The sequence below is a fragment of the Scleropages formosus genome, chromosome 13 (genome assembly GCF_900964775.1).
Source record: "Scleropages formosus chromosome 13, fSclFor1.1, whole genome shotgun sequence".
Taxonomy (NCBI): Eukaryota; Metazoa; Chordata; class Actinopteri; order Osteoglossiformes; family Osteoglossidae; genus Scleropages; species Scleropages formosus.
This window is the reverse complement of record NC_041818.1, coordinates 28,203,023-28,221,989: the sequence shown is the minus strand read 5'-3', so window position 1 is coordinate 28,221,989 and position 18,967 is coordinate 28,203,023. Positions and strand designations below refer to the sequence as shown.

Genomic DNA, 18,967 nt, shown 5'->3' with positions numbered 1-18,967 from the left:
CCCGCTTGGGGTGCCTTTCGATGGACTCAGGTCCCGTCCTGGGTGTGTCCCCTCCCCTCCCCTCCCCTTCCAGCCTCTCGCCCTGTGTTGCCGGGTTAGGCTGTAGCTCCTCGCGACCCCGTATATGGGACAAGCGATTTCGGACGGTGTGTGTGGCTCTGTGAACCATTTACATTAAAGTTTTGCTTTTTCCTTTAAACGATTATATCAACGAACCCCTTCAAAGCTGTTTATAAACAACAGTAATAAGTAAAGTAACACGGACAAACATTTGTTAATATTCGCTCGAAGCAGACGTTATGATTTACGGACTTGAAACTTCGTTTCCGCTTCCGGTCAACGGGGTACGTCTACCGGAAGTATCCAACATGGCGTCGCAATACTACCTGGACATGCAGGAGAGCTTTAGGAACAACAGCAAAAGCCGCGAGTTCCCGGCGCACAGCGCCAAGGTGCACTCGGTGGCGTGGAGCTGCGATGGCAGGAGGCTCGCGTCGGGCTCCTTCGACAAGACAGCCAGCGTGTTCGTCTTGGAGAAAGACCGCCTGGTGAGCGGAGAGAGACGCCGGGCGGCGCGCCGGCGGCGTTTTTGAAATTGAACGTCGTCGTCGCCGGTTCTGTTCCTTCTCAGTCAATGGAAACTAGAATAAATCCATAATATTTCAGTTAGAATTACAACGCGATAGATTGGTGTTACTGAGTAATTCGGGGCGAACACATGAGATAGGCCCACCCGCCGAGTTGGTTTAGCGGACGCTTTTGTCAAGCGACGTACATCTCAGCCAAAACATACAATAAAGTACAATTTGTGGTTGTTGGTTAAACGACGTAGTAAAAATATTTCTGTTAGATTCAGTTGATTCGGCTATTGTTTTGTAGCCCTATGTATTGTTGGTCCTTATTGAAGTAGTGTGTCATATAATCGGGCTTAATTCCCCGGCCGAGGGGGCATTGTGTTCTCAGGGCCTCTTCTGCTATAGCTCTGTCCTCGCTTCGCATATACAAAGAAGGTTGCAGGTTCGAATCCCTTCTCCAGCAGTAGTAAGCAGGCTTCTTGAGGAAAGTACTTAGTTAGTTAGTCTGAATAGCTGTATAATCTGTTAAGTCATCAGCATCAGCTAAATGAATAAATGTACTTTTCGGGAGACGTGTTGACAAAGCGGCTCTCGGATTCTGTTTCTTCTTCATCATCACCATCATTGTTGTTTTATTTTCCAGAATGACTGGCAGTGTTGAGTTGGGTGACATTTATTGTAATAATGCAGGGCAGGTACGTTGATCAAGAGCACTGCAGCAGGGCTAGAGATTCGAACCCATGACCTTCCAAACCTGCCACCTCAATGAGCAACAAAGGAAGAAGTTTGTTAAAGCTGCTCTGCTGAGCCTGTGTTAATTTCCAATCTGGCCAGGGCCACTGAATGCATGCATCTTAAACTCAGGTGAAAGAGAACAACTACCGTGGCCATGGAGACAGCGTGGACCAGCTGTGCTGGCATCCCAGCAACCCGGACCTGTTCGTCACAGCATCGGGGGACAAGACCATCCGCATCTGGGATGTCCGAACCACAAAGTGCATCGCCACGGTCAACACGAAAGGTAAATATGGTTGGGGTTAGTTCACTCGATAGTGTGCACACAATCCATGTGTTGTTAACACTTGAGTTATGAGTTTTCAAATTTTTTTACATTCAGTTTTGTTCTCAACCGTGTATTCTTGGCCATTCTATTGTTGGAGAGCTAACGCTGGCAGCGTTCACAGGGTTTTAAATGGCACGAAAACACAACAGGCAGCAGTGTGGGACTGCCTTAATTAAAGTAATTTTCACAGTGTTTACAGCTCATGTGTGGTATTTGTGAGTGTCAGCAATTGATAACACGAGGAACGTTTTAAATGTTTGTGGAATGAATCTGTTGTAAGTTGGCATAGAATAAGAATTTGAGACTTTTTTTCTAGCCATTATAATTTACTTTGTATTAATAAGGCGAAAGTCTTTAATATTAAAATAAACTCTCACACACACACATTTTCTGAACCGCTTGTCCCATACAGGGTCGCGGGGAACCGGAGCCTACCCGGCAACACAGGGCATAAGGTCGGAGGGGGAGGGGACACACCCAGGGCGGGACGCAAATGTGTTTATTATCACTATACCCAAAATTTTTAGAGAACTTGACCGATGAATAATAAGTCTGTATGGTTAACGTACTGATTGCGGCATAATGCTAAAAGTCACTCTACAGTTAAAAATAAACTCATTCTCGGTTGTCCGGATCTGGTATTTGTAAGCAGAGTTGGTTTTATCTGTGTTTACTGCCCCTCCCAGCACTGGAGGGAGGAGCACAGAATGTGAACATTCTTAGTTACTTAGCAGAATTGGGTGCTTTTAAGCTCCCTTCCCAGCATGCCTGATAATTTTCTCTGGTTGCAGGGGAGAATATAAACATATGCTGGAGTCCAGACGGACAGACGATTGCGGTGGGGAACAAAGACGACGTAGTGACATTCATTGATGCCAAAACGCACCGTTCGCGAGCCGAAGAGCAGTTCAAGTTCGAGGTGAACGAGATCTCCTGGAACAACGACAATGACATGTTCTTCCTGACCAACGGCAACGGCTGCATAAATGTATTGAGGTGAGAGCAGGAGCTTTTCGACACCGCTGACTGACGTTTAATCACAAAACTTCATTTCCCACAATCCACTGTAATGTGCAGGTATGCTACAATTTGTTACTGATTCTGTTAGAGTTATGGATATTACAATGATTATGATAAATGGTGTATTACTTTAAAATGTGAAGCTTTCTGGTGGCAGCAGGTAGTGTAGCGACTGCTACCTTGGATGCAAAGGGCATGGGTTTGATCCCCCATCCTTACCCTGAACTGATAAAGGAAAAAAGACTCTGCTGTATAAATGGATCAATAACTTTGTAATGTTGTAAGTTGCTTTGGAGAAAAGCATCTGCTAAAATAATAATTAAAAAAACTAAATGGTTACTGCTTTCATGTGGCACCTGCTGATGTTCCCAAACGTAGTGTTGTGGGTAAGTCCTGTTTTTACCTCAATATTAGGGTGAAATTTTCTGCTCAGGAAAATAATTTGTACATATTATGCTGGAGCCAGATGTTTCTCTATTTGATTTCAACCAGTTTAATTTTTATATAGTATATAAAGGTTACCGTAACCATCAGTGATGACCGTGAGTGGCATGAAAAAAAGCATCTTTTTTCAGGGCTGGATGGATGGAATAACTTTGGTATTGACTTTTCCAGCTACCCGGAGCTGAAACCCATCCAGTCCATCAACGCCCACCCGTCCAACTGCATTTGTATCAAGTTTGACCCCACGGGGAAATACTTCGCCACGGGCAGCGCCGATGCCCTCGTCAGCCTGTGGGACGTGGAGGAACTGGTGTGTGTGCGCTGCTTCTCCAGGTGAGCGTACCGTTGCTCTGTTTTCACCGTTGATGCGGCGTCGAATGAAGGAGAAAGTATCCTTCCCTTGCAGCGCATCTTGCGGCAACGTTCTGTTACTTGTAGAGGTGCGGAACTTTCTAGCGCTTCTAGAACTTCTGCAGTCCTGTATGAAAAGCACCTTGTTTTATGTCTTGTCTGCTTCTCAGTGCATCTCTTCTGTGTGGTTCTTTTGTCAGGTTTTATAGAATTGTTTCCTGTTTGGCTCTCATTTGCACTGGTGCTAATTAGTTTGAAGCAAGAGACTTTTCTGACAAGTGGATCATATGTTTTGGTCTCTGCTAGGTTGGACTGGCCGGTCCGGACCCTGAGCTTCAGTCACGACGGCAAAATGCTGGCTTCAGCTTCTGAGGACCACTTCATCGACATTGCCGAGGTGGAGACCGGTGAGCTGCCAGTTTCCAATTTCTTCATTTTTTTTTTGTCCTTCGTTAGGGTACACGTCACACACACTGTGTATGAAGAGTGAATCTTATATCATCTATTCATTCGAATGATGCGACTTATCAGGCAGCACTTCATTACACTGGCTTCTCGACTTAGGAACACAGCTGGGACTGGAGGTCTGTCTGTAATTCACACACACTGTCTGAAACTACTCGTCCCAAGCGGGGTCGTGGTGAACCGGAGCCTAACCCGCAACACAGGGTGTAAGGCTGGAAGGGGAGGGGACACACCCGGGACGGGATGGGACTCCAGTCTGCCACAAGGCACCCCAAGCAGGACTTGAACCCCATGCCCACCAGAGAGCAGGACCCGGCCAAACCTGCTGCGCCACCGTGCCCCCCAACTCTCTGTAATATAAGCTGAGTAATACAAACCGCCCTTAATTTATTCTCTGCCGAAGTCCAGTAAAAATCTGATACAGGTATGGTAAATAAAAATGCTTTAAACCACTTTAACAACTGTGAGCTACTTTAAAGCTAATTTTAAATAAAATTAAAACACATCTGCAGCAAATAATTCTGTTAAGTAGAACTTTCTGATCATTTTGTTTTATGCATCGATTGATCACTGACACTCAGAGACACCAGTTAGTTGTAAACAGTGCAAATGAGTTGAACAAGGAGTGTGGGACCACCTTCATTTAAGTGCCCTTCATTTCCATCTGTTGGCAGGTGTAAGCAATTAATGTTTTGCTCTGCTACAAGTGAAATTGTAGAAAACAGATCAGCAATGAAAGTGAAATGAAATAAAATGGAAAATGTATCTTCAAAAACTAGTATGTGGCATTTAGAACATGGAAGGACAGTTTACATGGGAACACAAGGAGTTTCACTGCTTTTGTTTTGCTTGAATTTTCAGGAGAAAAACTATGGGAGGTACAGTGCGAGTCGCCGACATTTACAGTGGCATGGCACCCCAAGCGCCCCCTGCTGGCGTACGCGTGCGATGACAAGGATGGGAAATACGACAGCAACCGAGAGGCGGGTACTGTGAAGCTCTTTGGCTTGCCCAATGACTCATGAGGGGGCGTGGCTTCAGGACACATGGTGCTCTCCTTTCATGGCCGAGTACGGCCTGTGGACAGCTCTGGACTCTCAGTAGGACCCAAACTCTGATATCTCGCGTTCTACCCAGGGTTTTACTGCACTTCCCCATGGACCAGGCTTCTTCAGTGTGGTGTGTGTTGTTTTTGTTTGGGATGGTGAAATTGTGATCAGTCTATTGCCACTTTTCTGCCTCATGGTGTACGACTTTCCTGAGTAGTTGGACATGGATGAACAGTGATTCCCTTTCGCTGCTCCTGAGTTCAGCGACCCGCTGCAATTAAAGTGTGTTTATCATAGAAAAATCACAGCATTTCCCGGTCGGCGAAGAGTTGATCCCTCCCCAGCAAGTTGTGTGACACTGAGAAATGGCAACTGCATCGCAGCGTGTGAGGGCACTGGTGCACAGAGGTTGCTTTTCTCCTTTATGCCACCAGGGGGCGTGCCAGGTTTCCCTTGTGCACAGTAATGTGTATTTTGTTCATTACATCATTCAGAAACGGAATTTTGTAATACTAGTAAAAGGTTGAAAGGGGATGGAGAGGTCTCTGCACATGGTTTCTTGTCTACAGGTGTCGTTATTTCCATTTGTCTGTGTGTTTACGAGAGGGAGAGCGAACTCGAGGCCAACAATGCGTTATACCAGTAGTACCTGCGGAACAAAATATAGAGCCCAAATCCAGCACCTTCTCTGGTGTTTTATGTTGCTCATCTTCATCGATTTCTCGGTGTCATAAATGAATTGGGCCTTAATCAACATCGAAATACAGTTCAAAGCTGGAGCTCCATATACAAATTGATGGGTCTGAGTGAGAAGATCGTCCTGGGGGGCTGATGCCTGGACCCTGCAGATGCCAGTGGAGGGGACTTGACCAATCACGGTAAGTACCCTGATCAAGTGTACTATGGTACTGCAGCAGGAGGGGAGGTTTTCAAAGTGACAGCTCTACATCCTACTCCCCCTGCTGTTTCTGAAGGAGGGCTGTGTGAAGAGGTCCCTCGCCGGGGGGGGGGAGGGGGTCAGTCCATGTGCTGCACAGAAAAGGTGTTACCACGGTCTGAACCTCACACCTCGTCCGGCTGTTTGTTTGCAGTACGTATTTCACAGTACAGCAGCGTGACTGAATCTGAGTTCTGTTTGTTGTGCGACCTCATCGGTATGAGCGGGAGAGCCTGACCGCAGCCCCCGGGGGTGTGAGGTTTCACTGGGTGTCCCGCCTAGGGCTCTGACCTTCGCTTGACCTTAACAGTGTCGAATCAGCTCTGAGACACAGTGACTGTGTAGAAGTGTGTCTATGTACACTGTGTCCCTTTGGAGTTGTGTGTATGAGAGAGAGGTCGCTGGGATCCTCTCCGCAGCCCTGTCACACACCCTCCTGACAGGTGAACGAGCACCGTTTTGCAGGTCTTTGTTGTGTCCTCCATCCACTGTCTGTGTGTGAGTGACAGCACTGCTGCCACCCCTGCCACTGTGTAGGTGTGCTATTTGCAAGATGACGTGCCGTTTCACCCAGTCCTTCCTGTTGAACATGCCCATGACCTTGGGCGGGGTCATGCCAGAAGCGTCCCGAGCGGGGGAAGGAGGTGCTTCGGAAGCCGTGTCCAAGTGAAGCAGGACGAGCTCCTTTGTCCGCAGCGCCAGACCCTCCCAGCAGGAGCGGCAGTATGTCCCGAGACTCTGGCCGTCCGCCTGGCCTGTGGCAGCTGTGCCGCTCTGGGACCCGGGACACCTCACCGCGCGGCTTCCTCCGCCCAGCATGGGGGTCCCGATCACAGCCGTGTTTAAATTAATTTGGTAAATCCTCTTTTAGGTTCTGGGTCCAAAGCCCTTGGGGGAAATGACTGTTGTGTCACATGATCTCCTGTCCCCAGCCGTGTGTGTGTGTGTGTGTGTGTGTGTGGGAGAATGAGGTAATGACACAGTGACAGGAACACAAGGCAGGGTGTGTGATTCTTTAAATAGGGGCAAATGTAGTGTGTTTGAATAAAACACACCAGCTGCTCGAGATACAAGATGACTGGACGTGTCTTCACAATTCGTTTTGTTCAAAAGGATTTTGGAGTTTAAGTGGCGATCAGGAAGGGGTCCCTCCATTAACTCACGGGTTTGCTTTTATAAAAGTCTCAGATGTAACTGTAATAAATCCCGTGTAAAACTTTTTTGATTCACTTTGGTCTATGTTTCAGCTACTTTTACATTTATTCATTTAGCAGATGCTTTTGTCCAAAGCCACATACTTCTCAGCAAAAATACAATGTGTATATTACATTAGGAGAAAGACATGGCTGCAGATGTGACTCTTAAGTAAACCTATTTTCCACTTGATGCACGAGTTCATTGCTCGACTTGGTGCATAAAACGCAGGATAGATGAATCCTGATAACCTACCCCTTTTTTAAAACTTCTGAAGTGATCTTTATCATCAAAACAGAATCTCCATGAACTGCATTTGCAGCGTCCCTCACTTTGTGACTGAATGCTGACGCTCAGGAACAGCAGGCGGGAGCTGTAGACACTGTGGGGACCCAGTTGAAGTGCGGCGGTCCCCACTCTTCTCTTTGCGTGCTCTTTAGTAGCCATCTGTTGGCTCGCCAGGTAAACGCAGGTTTTCTTTAGGAAGTTGAGCTTTACCATATGAGGTAGAGGCTGAGCTCAGTCATTGTGAAAGGGAGCCTATCGAGCCTCTGCCGTAGTGAGGTCACAGAGGTCGCGCCACGTTCCGAGTTCTGGTTCTCCGAACGATGAGCTCTGTGTCTTGGCTTCGAAGCGGCGGGCACCTCGCAAGGCGCAGAACCGTGAACCCGGGGGCTCCTTAAGAAGCAGCATTCATTTGCCGTTGAGACGCGTCAAAAGATGCATCTAGTTACTCTTCTGCTTCTCAGCTATAGCCTGTATGACTGCAGTCCTCTATGTAACATTTACTTTTTCTCCCCTCGATACTAAGGAAAGTCCTTCAGCGCCCAGCGGTTTCGGAGGGGCTCCTGCCCAGCACATCGAAGAGTGACAACGTTACAGAAATACTCATTTACTTTTGATTCCCTGACAGGCTTTGAAGGACCCCCACCCCACCCCAACAGGAACGACTGTGGATGTATTTGTAGGATTTGTACAAAGAGTTATGTTACGAGCTCTTCGCCCAAACGTGGAATCCTTGAGGAGGACACGGTGTCCTCGGTAAAGTACACTGGGACACAGTGCTGTGTGGCGTGTGCAGCAAGTGTCCTCTACAGTGGACAAAACTGCATGCTTGGGTCACAGGAGCACAATAAATGGTGTAAATGACTAAGTGCTACACCGTTTTTACAGGAGAGACCGGCTGGCCGCAGGGCTGAGTCTCGGAAGAAGGGGTGTGTCCCGTCCTGATGGTGGGAGTGGTGTAGTGTGTTTGGCGCTCTGTCCGAGAAGGAAGGGAGCACCGTGCAGGCAGGGTGACATTTGCCTGTGACTTCTCCCTGTGGAGCGTCTCCTCTGGGAGCCCCGAGACGCACGCACCATGGTGCCGAGGACCGTCCCGTCCGGCTAACTCGGCCCACCCCCCCGCTGCGACACGGCCCACTCGGGTTTTCTTTAGAAAGTTTGCTTTGCGTCTCGCCCACGTGTCCGTTCGAAGACGGCAGCTAGCAGCCCGCGGCTAACATATGGGCCTGGGGGCGTGTGTCTGTGTGTGGGGGGGGTTGTCAGTGCATATTAATTAAACGCACTTATGCAACAGGGTGTATTTCTGTACAGATTGACGTGTTCACCCTGGTTCTGCGCTTCGCTCTGTTTTCTGTTATTAAGACTGCAGCGCGACGCTCGGTGGACACTGTAGCACAATAAGTACAAGTGTGTTTTCTATCCGAAGGGAGGGTTCTTTTTACCGTGCTCAGGGTAAAGTACCTTGATCGAGGGTGCTTGAGCTCAAACTTCTGCGCCCCGGTGGGAAGCTCTGAAGGCGTGTTCGACGCTCCTGTGGACATCGCCGTGTTCTGAGGTCAAGGAACTGCGTGTGGGGGCGTGCTCGGTCAAGTGGTGCGTCGACCTTCCGCCGTCCTGCACTGTTGGGGACCACTGGGAATGAGCCCCGTATTCTCTGGCTGCACCCCTTCCCCCTATTGAAGGCCTCTATGTACCGCGGTAATCCCACTGCAGCTGCACGCCGGGACGAGCCGCTGTTTGCGGATGATCCGAAAACGATGCGTGTTATAGGAGCACATTTGGGTCCTGTGAGGTCACAGGACTGCGCCTGGACCCTCGTACCTGTGTCAACGGCTGCACCCCCGACCCCTGCTGAACCGATCGATTGCCTGACTCTCCGATGAGACCGAATCAATACTGTAATGGGCCGAGAAGCTCCGCCTCTTTGAATGCACTTCCCGGTGAGCAGGGGACACGTGTGAAATGTGGACTATGTGACATGTGAAGAGGGACATGTCTGTGAGCACAAAGAGCAGAGCAGAGGTAATGGGACTGGCACTGATACTACGGTAAAATCACCGTGTTGAATCCGGTGAGCGGAAGAGGAACCTTCAGCTGTAAATAAAGAGAAGCCGCGCAGGTGATGAAAACAAAGGACACAGAGACACCTGCGGCCCAAGAGTGGACGCTGTGTCGGTCAGCACATGGAGCCTGTCGGTGTGATGCAGAGACAGCGTACTGCCTGAGGGGGGCGCCGCTGTGCTGGAGACTGATGGAGACCGTGCTTAGACTTCAACCTGTGTTTACACCGTTCTCACCTGTGTTTAGTGTGTATAGACTGTGTTTTACCTGTGTTGGTGGCTCTGTTGAGTTCTGTGCTGGAATCCAGCTCCAGAAGGACAGAAGTGTTTTTTTTTTTTAAATTTTATTTTTAAAATTAGTTCTCTGTTCTCTTCTGAGTTTCTTCTGTTTCATCACTAAGGCTTTAAATCCACGCTGTGCTGCTCCCTGTGTCAGTGAACTTTGTGACACGATTCTTCAGTTATATAACTGACTTTTTTACTCTGTAAAAGGTGACAAAGGTGACATCAGAAATACAGGCTGAATAAGAAGGGATTAAAGTGAGGTGTGTGGGGGGGGGACCTGTGCAGGAGGTACTGTTACAGCACAGCTTCGAAGAGCACAGCTCAGGAGCGGAACTTCATGGAGAGACGCGACCGAGTCGGGGGGAGGACACGGAAGCCGATGCAGCATCTCTGTCCCCTGTGATGTCCTTTGGCTGATGTTGGTGTGTCGGTGCCGTGTGACGGAATAACGATGGCGTTTGAATCCCTCGATCGCAGGGCCCCGACACATGAGAGCAAACTATATTCCTTTTTTCTTTTAGTCAGAGCCGTTCATAGCAGGTCTGCGCAACAGAGGGACTAACAGATACAGTAAAGCGACGCAGGAAAAGCGAGTCAATTATATGGGAAATTATGATAAGGATAATTGCCCCCCCCCATACGCATCTGACTGACGACTCCATCCAAAATCCCACCTTAATCCCCGCAGCTCGTCCGCCACCCCGTCACCTTTCTCCTGACTTCATAACACAAGCGTTCATAAATCATAATTCCCATAAAGCCTCCATTAACCTGCAGCGTTTGCATTCGGGCAAATTTTCGTGTGTCTCGCTCGGGAATATGGAAATGAGCAACGGGACGATCGGCGGCCAACGTGGTGCTTGAGATAACGGCCGAGGGGACGCCGCCTTCTGAACCGCGGTCGGTCCCGGGCGAGAGAAGTAACGTGTGCGTTGAGGTACGCAGATCCTTCCTATGGCTTTCTAGAACTTTCCTTTGGACAGCTGGAGCTCGCGGCTCCTCCCCATTCTCTACTCATTCATCCAGCAATCACTTTTGTCCAAAACACCGAAAGATTTTTTAGAGGATAAAAGTGCAGGAAGTTGAGTAAAACAGAGTAAAATAACAGGATCCATTACCATGCAAATTGACATGAGAAGTGCTGCATGTGACGCATGACGGCACAGCCGAATTAAAGCAACGGCAGGGAGCCGGCAGTAGAGTCATCCTGGGGGGTCTGAGCAACTGCCTCCACATCCCAAGGAACTCGTGCTAGAAACGAACGGGGACGGTAAATATTATTGTCAGGTTTGTCCACTAATCTGCTTACAGCAGTTTATCCAGTAATACAGCATGTAATTTTTACTGTACAGTTCAGGGTATGTACCGTGATCAAGGTTACTTCAGCAGGAGGGGCATTCAAACCCTGGACCTTCCTGTCGCAAGGTGTCGACTCTAAGCATCACGTTGGACTCGGGGTTTCGGACCCTTACCCCTGACCCCCGACCCTTCAGAGCTCGAACCCGCGCTCTGCTCCCGTTGGCCGACCTGCGATGCTGGTGCCCGATGACCTTTCTGCCCCGGTGGTCCCGAGTGGGCGGAGTCTACTGGGCCCCAGATGGACGACACGTGGTGCCGGCTGTGCGCGTGTGGTTTTTCAAACCCGTGTGTGCACCTCGCGGTGCCACTGTGCCCCCCGGTGCCCCTGTTCCGGACGACACGCTTCCTCCTCATTTACCGTCCTATTTTCGCTCGTCTTCCGTTACGAGGGCGGAGCCCAGGCGCTTTGGGGCCCTTCGTTGGACCGCAGCGGGGGTGTCGGAACCCAGTCGCACCTTCGTGTCTGCGATGGCCTCCTAACTCTGGGCAGTGCATGCGCGTCGCTGTGTGTGTGAGACTCATGGCTAACTCAAAAAGGTAACTGTTGGTTAGCTCAAGGCTAACTCAAGGCTTACTGAAGGTTAACACGTGGCTAACTCAAGGCTAATGCGTGGCTAACTCAAGGCTAGCTCGAAGGCTAACTAAAGGTTAGCTGAAGGGTAATTCAAAGCTAACTGAAGGTTAGCTCAAGGCTAACTGAAGGCTAATGCGTGGCTAACTCAAGGCTAGCTCGAAGGCTAGCTAAAGGTTAGCTGAAGGGTAATTCAAAGCTAACTGAAGGTTAGCTCAAGGCTAGCTCGAAGGCTGATGGTTAGCTCAAAGCTAGCTCAAGGACAGTGCTGTTTTGGTCACAAAGAGAGGCTCACAGAGACCCCAAGAGGCCCCTCGCACCACACGTCCGACGAAAGGAATCTCTGCTGTTGAAAAAGTTGTTTCTAAAATAAATTTTTGTCCATCTCTGCATGATTGTCTCAGAAAAAGAGCTGTTTTTCATCCAGACAAATACCCAGGAGCCTCGGCGTGATGGGGATCTTCTCTTAATACACTGTTTACTAGCGTCTCAGTGTTTGATTGAAAGCGAAATTGAGGTAAATGAAAAGGTAATTGGTTTTGTAATGGAGCGCCGAAGACGCCCCCCACACCAGCGCACGGTTGGCACGATGCTTTGATGGTCGATTTTTCATTTCCATCTTATTACGAGGGCCCCCCCCCCCCACCAGGGTGTCCGCGATGGGCTTCGCCAAAAGGGTTAAGGCCGCCGCGTCCTCGGGGGTTTGGAGCGTTCCGCCGGGATCCGTCCAAAACGCTGCCGTCTGCCGTTAGCCCTGTTTGTCTTTGCGTATCGCTCCCATTCGCCGGGCCCGACTGGACACAAACCGCTTTGGACATGTAATTTATTATTCGTCTCGTCTAGTGACCTTCCCGTCTTCCATATATCTGAGGAGATGCTCCTCCGATTGTGGCATCTCGCACTTCCAGGAGACGCCTGTCACACGCCGGTTATTGGTTTGCCTTTCACCGACTAGCTCTGTCCCACGGTTCCGGCCCTGTGTGTGTGCGTTATGTACTAGTACTTCACTCTAAATTCTCAATATATGAACAAAACTGGGACTGGAAATCTGTTCTTACTTCAATTTTTTCATAACTGCCAAGCGACAGGGAGTGAAAGGTTAATAATACTGGGGTCCCTCACTTTATTCACCCGTTACCTTCTGTAAACATCTCGGATGTAACTGTAATAAGCAAAAATCATTTGTAAAACTTTATTTTTACTCCCTTGCATCTACATTGAAATTAAAACCACAGAATTAAAATGACTAAATCTGTGTCGCCTCTGTGCATTCCTATTCAGAGCGGACTGTTGACAGTCATCCCTTAAACATGTAAAATGTGTTCCTCGTATTTCTATTTGATCTTATTTTATATATTTTTCTTTTATCACAGATGCTCACCAACTTTAGACACGAACTGTAAACCTGTGGAAGCGAGGTGAATTAAGGTGGTCCCACAGGTCATGTTTGCTCTGCTTTGAATAGAAAATAGATGCAAAGAAAATGCAACTAAGAGTTAAAAAAAAAAAAAAGCAAAATGTTTATTTTTAAAAATTCTTAATTGGACAACACGAGGAGGCTTCGTATCACTGTTGACGCTCATTAAGTCATAAACAAAGAAATGTCATTGCAGCCATTTACATTTTGACTCCGATGCGTGGGGCCACTGTCTTGTAATTAGTAATCAATAACCGATAATCAATCAATTACTTTCTCCAGTCAGAAGTCCATCCCTGCTGGTCTTGAGGTACCTCTCTTGTAATTGCAGATAGTGATGATGAGAGAAGTTGGAGGAAAGAGGGGAAGAGGACGAGCGGCAGCCAGATGGATGGGCTCAACCACAGTGACAGTGGACACAGGGCTTTCTGCACTGAGGACGCGAGTGGGGGACAGAACTTTCTGGAAGGACTCTGTATATGTGTTCAACAGGAGCGCACTCAGTAGTACTAAAGGATGATTACCTTTGGAGTTTACATGTAAGAAGTGGCCTGGTTACTGGTGTGTGACGGTAAAGTGGACAAGTCCTCGTAGTGTCCACTGCCAGGAGAGCTCAGCGCTGCAATGGACGAATGGACTTCGCTTCAAAGATTTTTCCACAATTCATGTCTACATCGCTTTGCCTAAAATCTGTGTTTTGCTGATTTTTAGTGTTTCAGACAAGATCCTTAACAGAAAGCTCGAGCCCCCCCCCGCCCACCCCCTGCGTTGGTGCAGCCGTAAGGTCTATTTTGAACCGCGTTCGTCGGAACAAAAGCACATGCACCAGGCACTTAAGAGCAGTGGCGGTTCTGCTCGAAGCCTAGCTGAGCGCGGCTTGGATGGCCCACCCCCCCACCGACGGAGGCCCAGCACCAAGGGGGGCGTGCGACTCGGCTCCGCGTTTGCTGTTAATCACCCCGGATGCGGGTGGCTCCGCGGCAGAAGCTAATGAGCGCGACTCAAGAACACCTGCGAGACTGAAAAGGTCTTGGTCGGCGCCTCCTCGTCTTCGCCTCCTTTCCGAATTGTTTTAAATGTCATCAGAGCCGAAGGTGAAGAGCAGCGGCACACGGTGGCCTCGGCTCCGGGGCCAGAAGCTCCGCCTCTTCCGTACACGGGGCTCTGTGAATAACACCGAGACGCCGTCTTACCTTTGAATGAACCGCACTTTTGGAAGATGGGCGTCATAAAACCATGACACTCCCTGGGGGGGGGAACATGAGCAAACTGTTTTTTTGGGTTTGTGGCAGCAGGTGGCGTAGTGGTTACAGCTCATTGGCTGAAAGCAAGGGCCCCGGGTTTGAATCTCTACCATGAAGTGATAGAGTAGAAATGACCATGCTCTGTAAATGGGTGCGGTCACTTATCCAGGGAGTGAAAGGAAGGAGACCCGGGACAAAAAGATGGACCCCTTGTGTTCCCTGAGCCCATCGCCATAGATGACTGGAAGGGCAGGGTGTTGACTCGAAGCCCTATCCCCGGCACAGGGAGCTTCCTCCAGGTGTGAGCTGTCGGAGTGCGGGGTCTTTGGAGACGCAAGCAGCGATATGATGCTCCTGCTGTCAGCTCCGTTTCCATGGTGCGGCTGAGGCTCCGAGCCCAGGGGAGGGGTGGAAAGTGGCCCCCCTGTGACTCATTACTGCCCAGTGAGATGTTACAAGGAATCGGGTTCCTTAACTAGACAGCAGAACATTGCTGCTCTCTGGTCCCTGTGGAGCTCGTCCTCTGGACAGGAGGTGCCGATGGTGCGACTGGGGGACGAAATCTGCATGTGTGCCCAACTTGTCGCCTTACTGTTCTCTTCAGGTCTGGATGCGGCTGTTGCTGTATGTTCAGACCCCCTTTGAACTCCCTCATGTACAAAACATTTCTTTAGTGTTAGTGTATCTGTCAGTGTGACTTTCCTGGTTAGTGTTTCACGTGGGCTTTCAGTTACCTTTACATGTTAGTCATGCAATTTCCTCGAACGTGAAGTACATCTCAGAGTGAACAAAACTGCGTCGACAGCAGGCGACGAACTCTAGACACAGACACAGGATTATGAACACACAGCTTGTGTGTCTGACGTCACCATGTTGCTGGTTCACATCCCTCCAGTACTTCCTATACGAATGACGTTCAAACAGCAAATGCATAGATAATTGCAACAGATGGTGTTGGACTCAGTGATGGCGCTGTCAGGAAATCAGGAGAGAAGTGACTCTCAAAGAAATGGGTTTCAGACCCTTCTTCAGCGTGGGAGGGATTCAGCAGCTCTGAGGGACACAGGGAGCTCATTCCACCCCATTGGGATCAAAGCTGAGAACATACAGACTTCTGATTTTAGACCCCTGTAAGTAGGAGCACCAAGTGGCCAGAGGGGGAGGAGCTCAACACTCTCGCTAGGATGCTGGGGGTGATCAGGTCCGATAGGTATCAGGTTCCAGATCTTGTGGACTGTTTTGCTGGACTTCATACACAGCTACAGGAAGCCAGTGGAGAATTTTTACTTTATTTCTGCTGACAGTATGAACAATTTATCAAAATTTCTGTTCAGCTCAGCTCACACACGCCGTGGTGAGGACAGCGTCAGGGAGCGACGCCGACGCCCCACCGGTCCCCGGGCTGTGATGTCATGCCGGAGCGGTTGGTGACCTGTGATGGAATGGCACCAATGTGTCCCGCTGCTTCCTCCTGCTGTCCGCCCTAACGCCATCAGGCTGCCGGTTCGAGCTCAGCCACCCCGCCCTCTCTGTTTCCGTGACTGCCGGCCAATGGGGTGTGGGGGTGTGGGGGGGTCTGCCTCATCAGCCGTTTTCCAGCCCGGAGCGGCTGACACAAGAGATGAGTTTGGAAAGTGAGAGAAGGACGGGAGTGCGCGGCAGCGCGGGATCGAGAAATGATGTGGCCCTTGGGGGATGGGGCCTCATACACTTGAGAAGAGTGTGTTCACATTTGTTTAGTTCTTTACCTCACACTTTACTCCAGGGTCACTTACAGTGTGACATTTGTACACTAATTTACCCCTTTATACAGCAGGGTCATTTTACTGTATCAGTTCAGGGTAAGGGCTACAGCAGGAAAGGGGGGGTTTGAACCCAGATCCTTTATTAGCAAGGTGACCAACAGGGATACCTGCTTGTGTCTGCTTTTTTGCACGGAAGCCTGTTGGGTGATCGTTGGTTCGACGCCTTCCACAGTGGCATCTTTCTTGCCTGGCTGCACCTGCTGTCCCATTTCCTCAGGGACGCGAACACGAACACGCTCTGTGTGGGAGGTGTCAGTTCCTTTGTGGATTTCGCTGAAAAAAGCGCCTCTGTTTTCAAGGGCCCCCTACGTCCCCCACGGCCCCCGGTGGGCCCCGGAGCCCTTCGCTGCTCTGCTTCCCGAAACAAAGCCCTTTATTGACCACCTATTGTTCCTGCCTCCTGCGAACGTTGGCCATCAAAGCGCAAGCCTCCGGCAGAGAGGATTGTGGTCCGAACCCAACCCAGGCACTCTCTCTTTGTGTGCGGACCTCCCCCTGCCACCCCCAGCCTCGAATCCGCCCCCGCGGTGCTCTTCACTCTTTGCTGTGTTCAGCTCTGTTTGAAGTCAGCAGTCCTGGCATAGAGGTGGTGATGGGGGTGGAGGTGTTTGGGTGACAGCTGGGGGGGCACCACTGTCCTCTGGGCTAGTGTGTGTGTGTGTGTGTGTGTGTGTGTGTGTGTGTGTGTGTGTGTGGGGAGGGGGGGCTGGATGAAAAACTCGCTGATCACAGAAACCCCTCGTCTCCACATCTCCATATCAAGAGCCTCTTGACTTTGATTGGCCCACAGAACGTTTATAAATAAGTACATGTGACCGACCGCTGCCCCCCCCCCCCCACTACTGCGGTGAATTAAATTAACATGCTAATCCGTGCACTGTGTGTGTGTGTGTGTGTGTGTGTGTGTGTGCATCAAGGTGGCTACAGCAGGGCATGGGATTCGAACCTGTGACCTCTAAGTCCAATGGTGGCAGCTTCAACCACTGCGCCCCCTGCTGCTCCAGATGAAGGTACACACTGCCTGTGTGCAATAGCGGTAGGAACAGGAAATCAAAACGCTGCTCACACGGTGCACTAAACAGGCCAGATAAAGGGGTGTGTGTGAGGTTCCGCGCTCTCCGGCCGGGTGGGGGGGGTGAGGGGAGCTGTCTGCTCCGGCCTTTTCATCACCAGGAGCCGCCCAGCTGGCGTGTTCTTATCAAAGTAACGGTCCAGCGGCGGAAATGAGAGGCCGCGCTGCCGTAGGACAGGCTCCTCCGGAGCGGTCAGTGCGCTCGCATGCGTGTGTGTATCAGTGTGTGTGTGAACCACCTCTCTGCACGTCCTGTTTCTGCTGCTATCTGATGGATGGACATTGTCTCCGTTCTCACTTCCCACCGCACACAGACGCTGAGGGATGATGGGAGAAAGCAGAGCCCAAAGGTGTGGGATGGCAGGAGTGTGTGCGTGTGTGAATGTGTGTGTGAGAGAGGGAGCAAGAGAAGCACAGACTATGGGTCATGGAAAGACATCTATTCATCTTCTGCTCCTCAAGGTTAAGACAAAACTCACCTCATCAAGAATTGAGATCCTTTTTACTCACTTTTCTATCAGTAAATAGCTGAAGAATCACATGAATACAGTAATTTACTCCTATCCTGTGTATTTTATTCTCTCCCTGTCTGTTTTACTCTAGTCCTGTGTATTTTACTCTAGTCTCTTTACATTTATCTGACACTTTTCTCCCAAGGCAACTTACCATGTTAAGGTAATTCTAACTATTTGTTTATTTATACAGTTGGATAATATTTAGTGGAGCAATTCAGGGTAAGTAACCTTGCACAATGGTACTACAGCTCCAGGGGGGATTCAAACTAGCAACCTTTGTCTCCAAAGGCCATAGTGCTAACCACTACTCTACCAGCTGCATGGGGTGTTTTACCCCATGTTCCCTTGCTGCTGGACTCTGCAGTGCAGGATATTAATGAGAGACGTGAGGACAAATGTCCCCACTGTGGTCCCACACTTTCCTGCACAGCCGTCATCTGCCTGTTGTCTGAAGTTATTCAAAAACTTCCTCTCAAGTGGACGCTGGATCCACCCAACGTGCTCAGCCTGGATTCACGCTCCGTTGCTACGGAAACAAGACACTGTGTGTCTAAGTTCACAGGAGCCTTTTGGTTCATCGAACTTAAGAGCAGAAGTATGAAGAAGATTCTACACTAACAGTGGATGGTGCCGTGGGGAAACCTTCTCGCACTTTCCTCAGGTGATACCATCCTGAGCTTGTCTTCGATCAAGTGTTTGCAGAGCAGGTGATGAAAAGAAGTCTAACTTCCATACTGTGTTTTTCAGTAGCGGTGTGGTCCCCTGTGGAGACCATTCCTTAATTTGGAGACACCGTGTTCCCTCGGGAGAGACCATTCCTCACTCCTGAGAGACCATGGTCCCTCGGGAGAGACCATTCCTTATTTCTAAGGAGACTGTGGTCTCTCGGGAGAGACCATTTCTTACTTTGGAGAGACCGTGGTCCCTTGGAAGAGACCATTCCTTACTTCGGCGAGACCATATTCCCTTGGAAGAGACCATGGTCCCTCGGGAGAGACCGTTCCTTATTTCTAAGGAGACTGTGGTCCCTTGGGAGAGACCATTCCTTACTCCTGAGAGACCATGGTCCCTCGGGAGAGACCATTCTTTATTTCTAAGGAGACTGTGGTCCCTCGGGAGAGACCATTTCTTACTTTGGAGAGACCGTGGTCCCTTGGAAGAGACCATTCCTTACTTCGGTGAGACCATATTCCCTTGGAAGAGACCATGGTCCCTCGGGAGAGACCGTTCCTTATTTCTAAGGAGACTGTGGTCCC

At 49.7% G+C, this 18,967-nt stretch overlaps 1 protein-coding gene across 1 annotated transcript; it reads left to right on the top strand.

The window, feature by feature from the left end:
• The first annotated feature begins 346 nt into the window (after window positions 1-346).
• thoc3 (THO complex 3) lies at window positions 347-5,593 on the top strand. The gene is made up of 6 exons (XM_018733468.2): window positions 347-548; window positions 1,440-1,596; window positions 2,430-2,634; window positions 3,274-3,435; window positions 3,760-3,860; window positions 4,780-5,593. The coding sequence occupies exons 1-6, from the start codon at window positions 369-371 to the stop codon at window positions 4,941-4,943; spliced, it is 969 nt and encodes a 322-aa protein (XP_018588984.1). The 5' UTR covers window positions 347-368; the 3' UTR covers window positions 4,944-5,593.
• Window positions 5,594-18,967: the final 13,374 nt, after the last annotated feature.

Excerpts from the sequence above, each read along its gene's own strand:
- thoc3 (XM_018733468.2), top strand. The coding sequence starts at position 369 with ATGGCGTCGCAATACTACCTGGACATGCAGGAGAGCTTTAGGAACAAC. Across the intron at positions 549-1,439 it reads TCTTGGAGAAAGACCGCCTG|GTGAAAGAGAACAACTACCG; the intron begins GTGAGCGGAGAG and ends TCTTAAACTCAG. Across the intron at positions 2,635-3,273 it reads GGCTGCATAAATGTATTGAG|CTACCCGGAGCTGAAACCCA; the intron begins GTGAGAGCAGGA and ends TGACTTTTCCAG.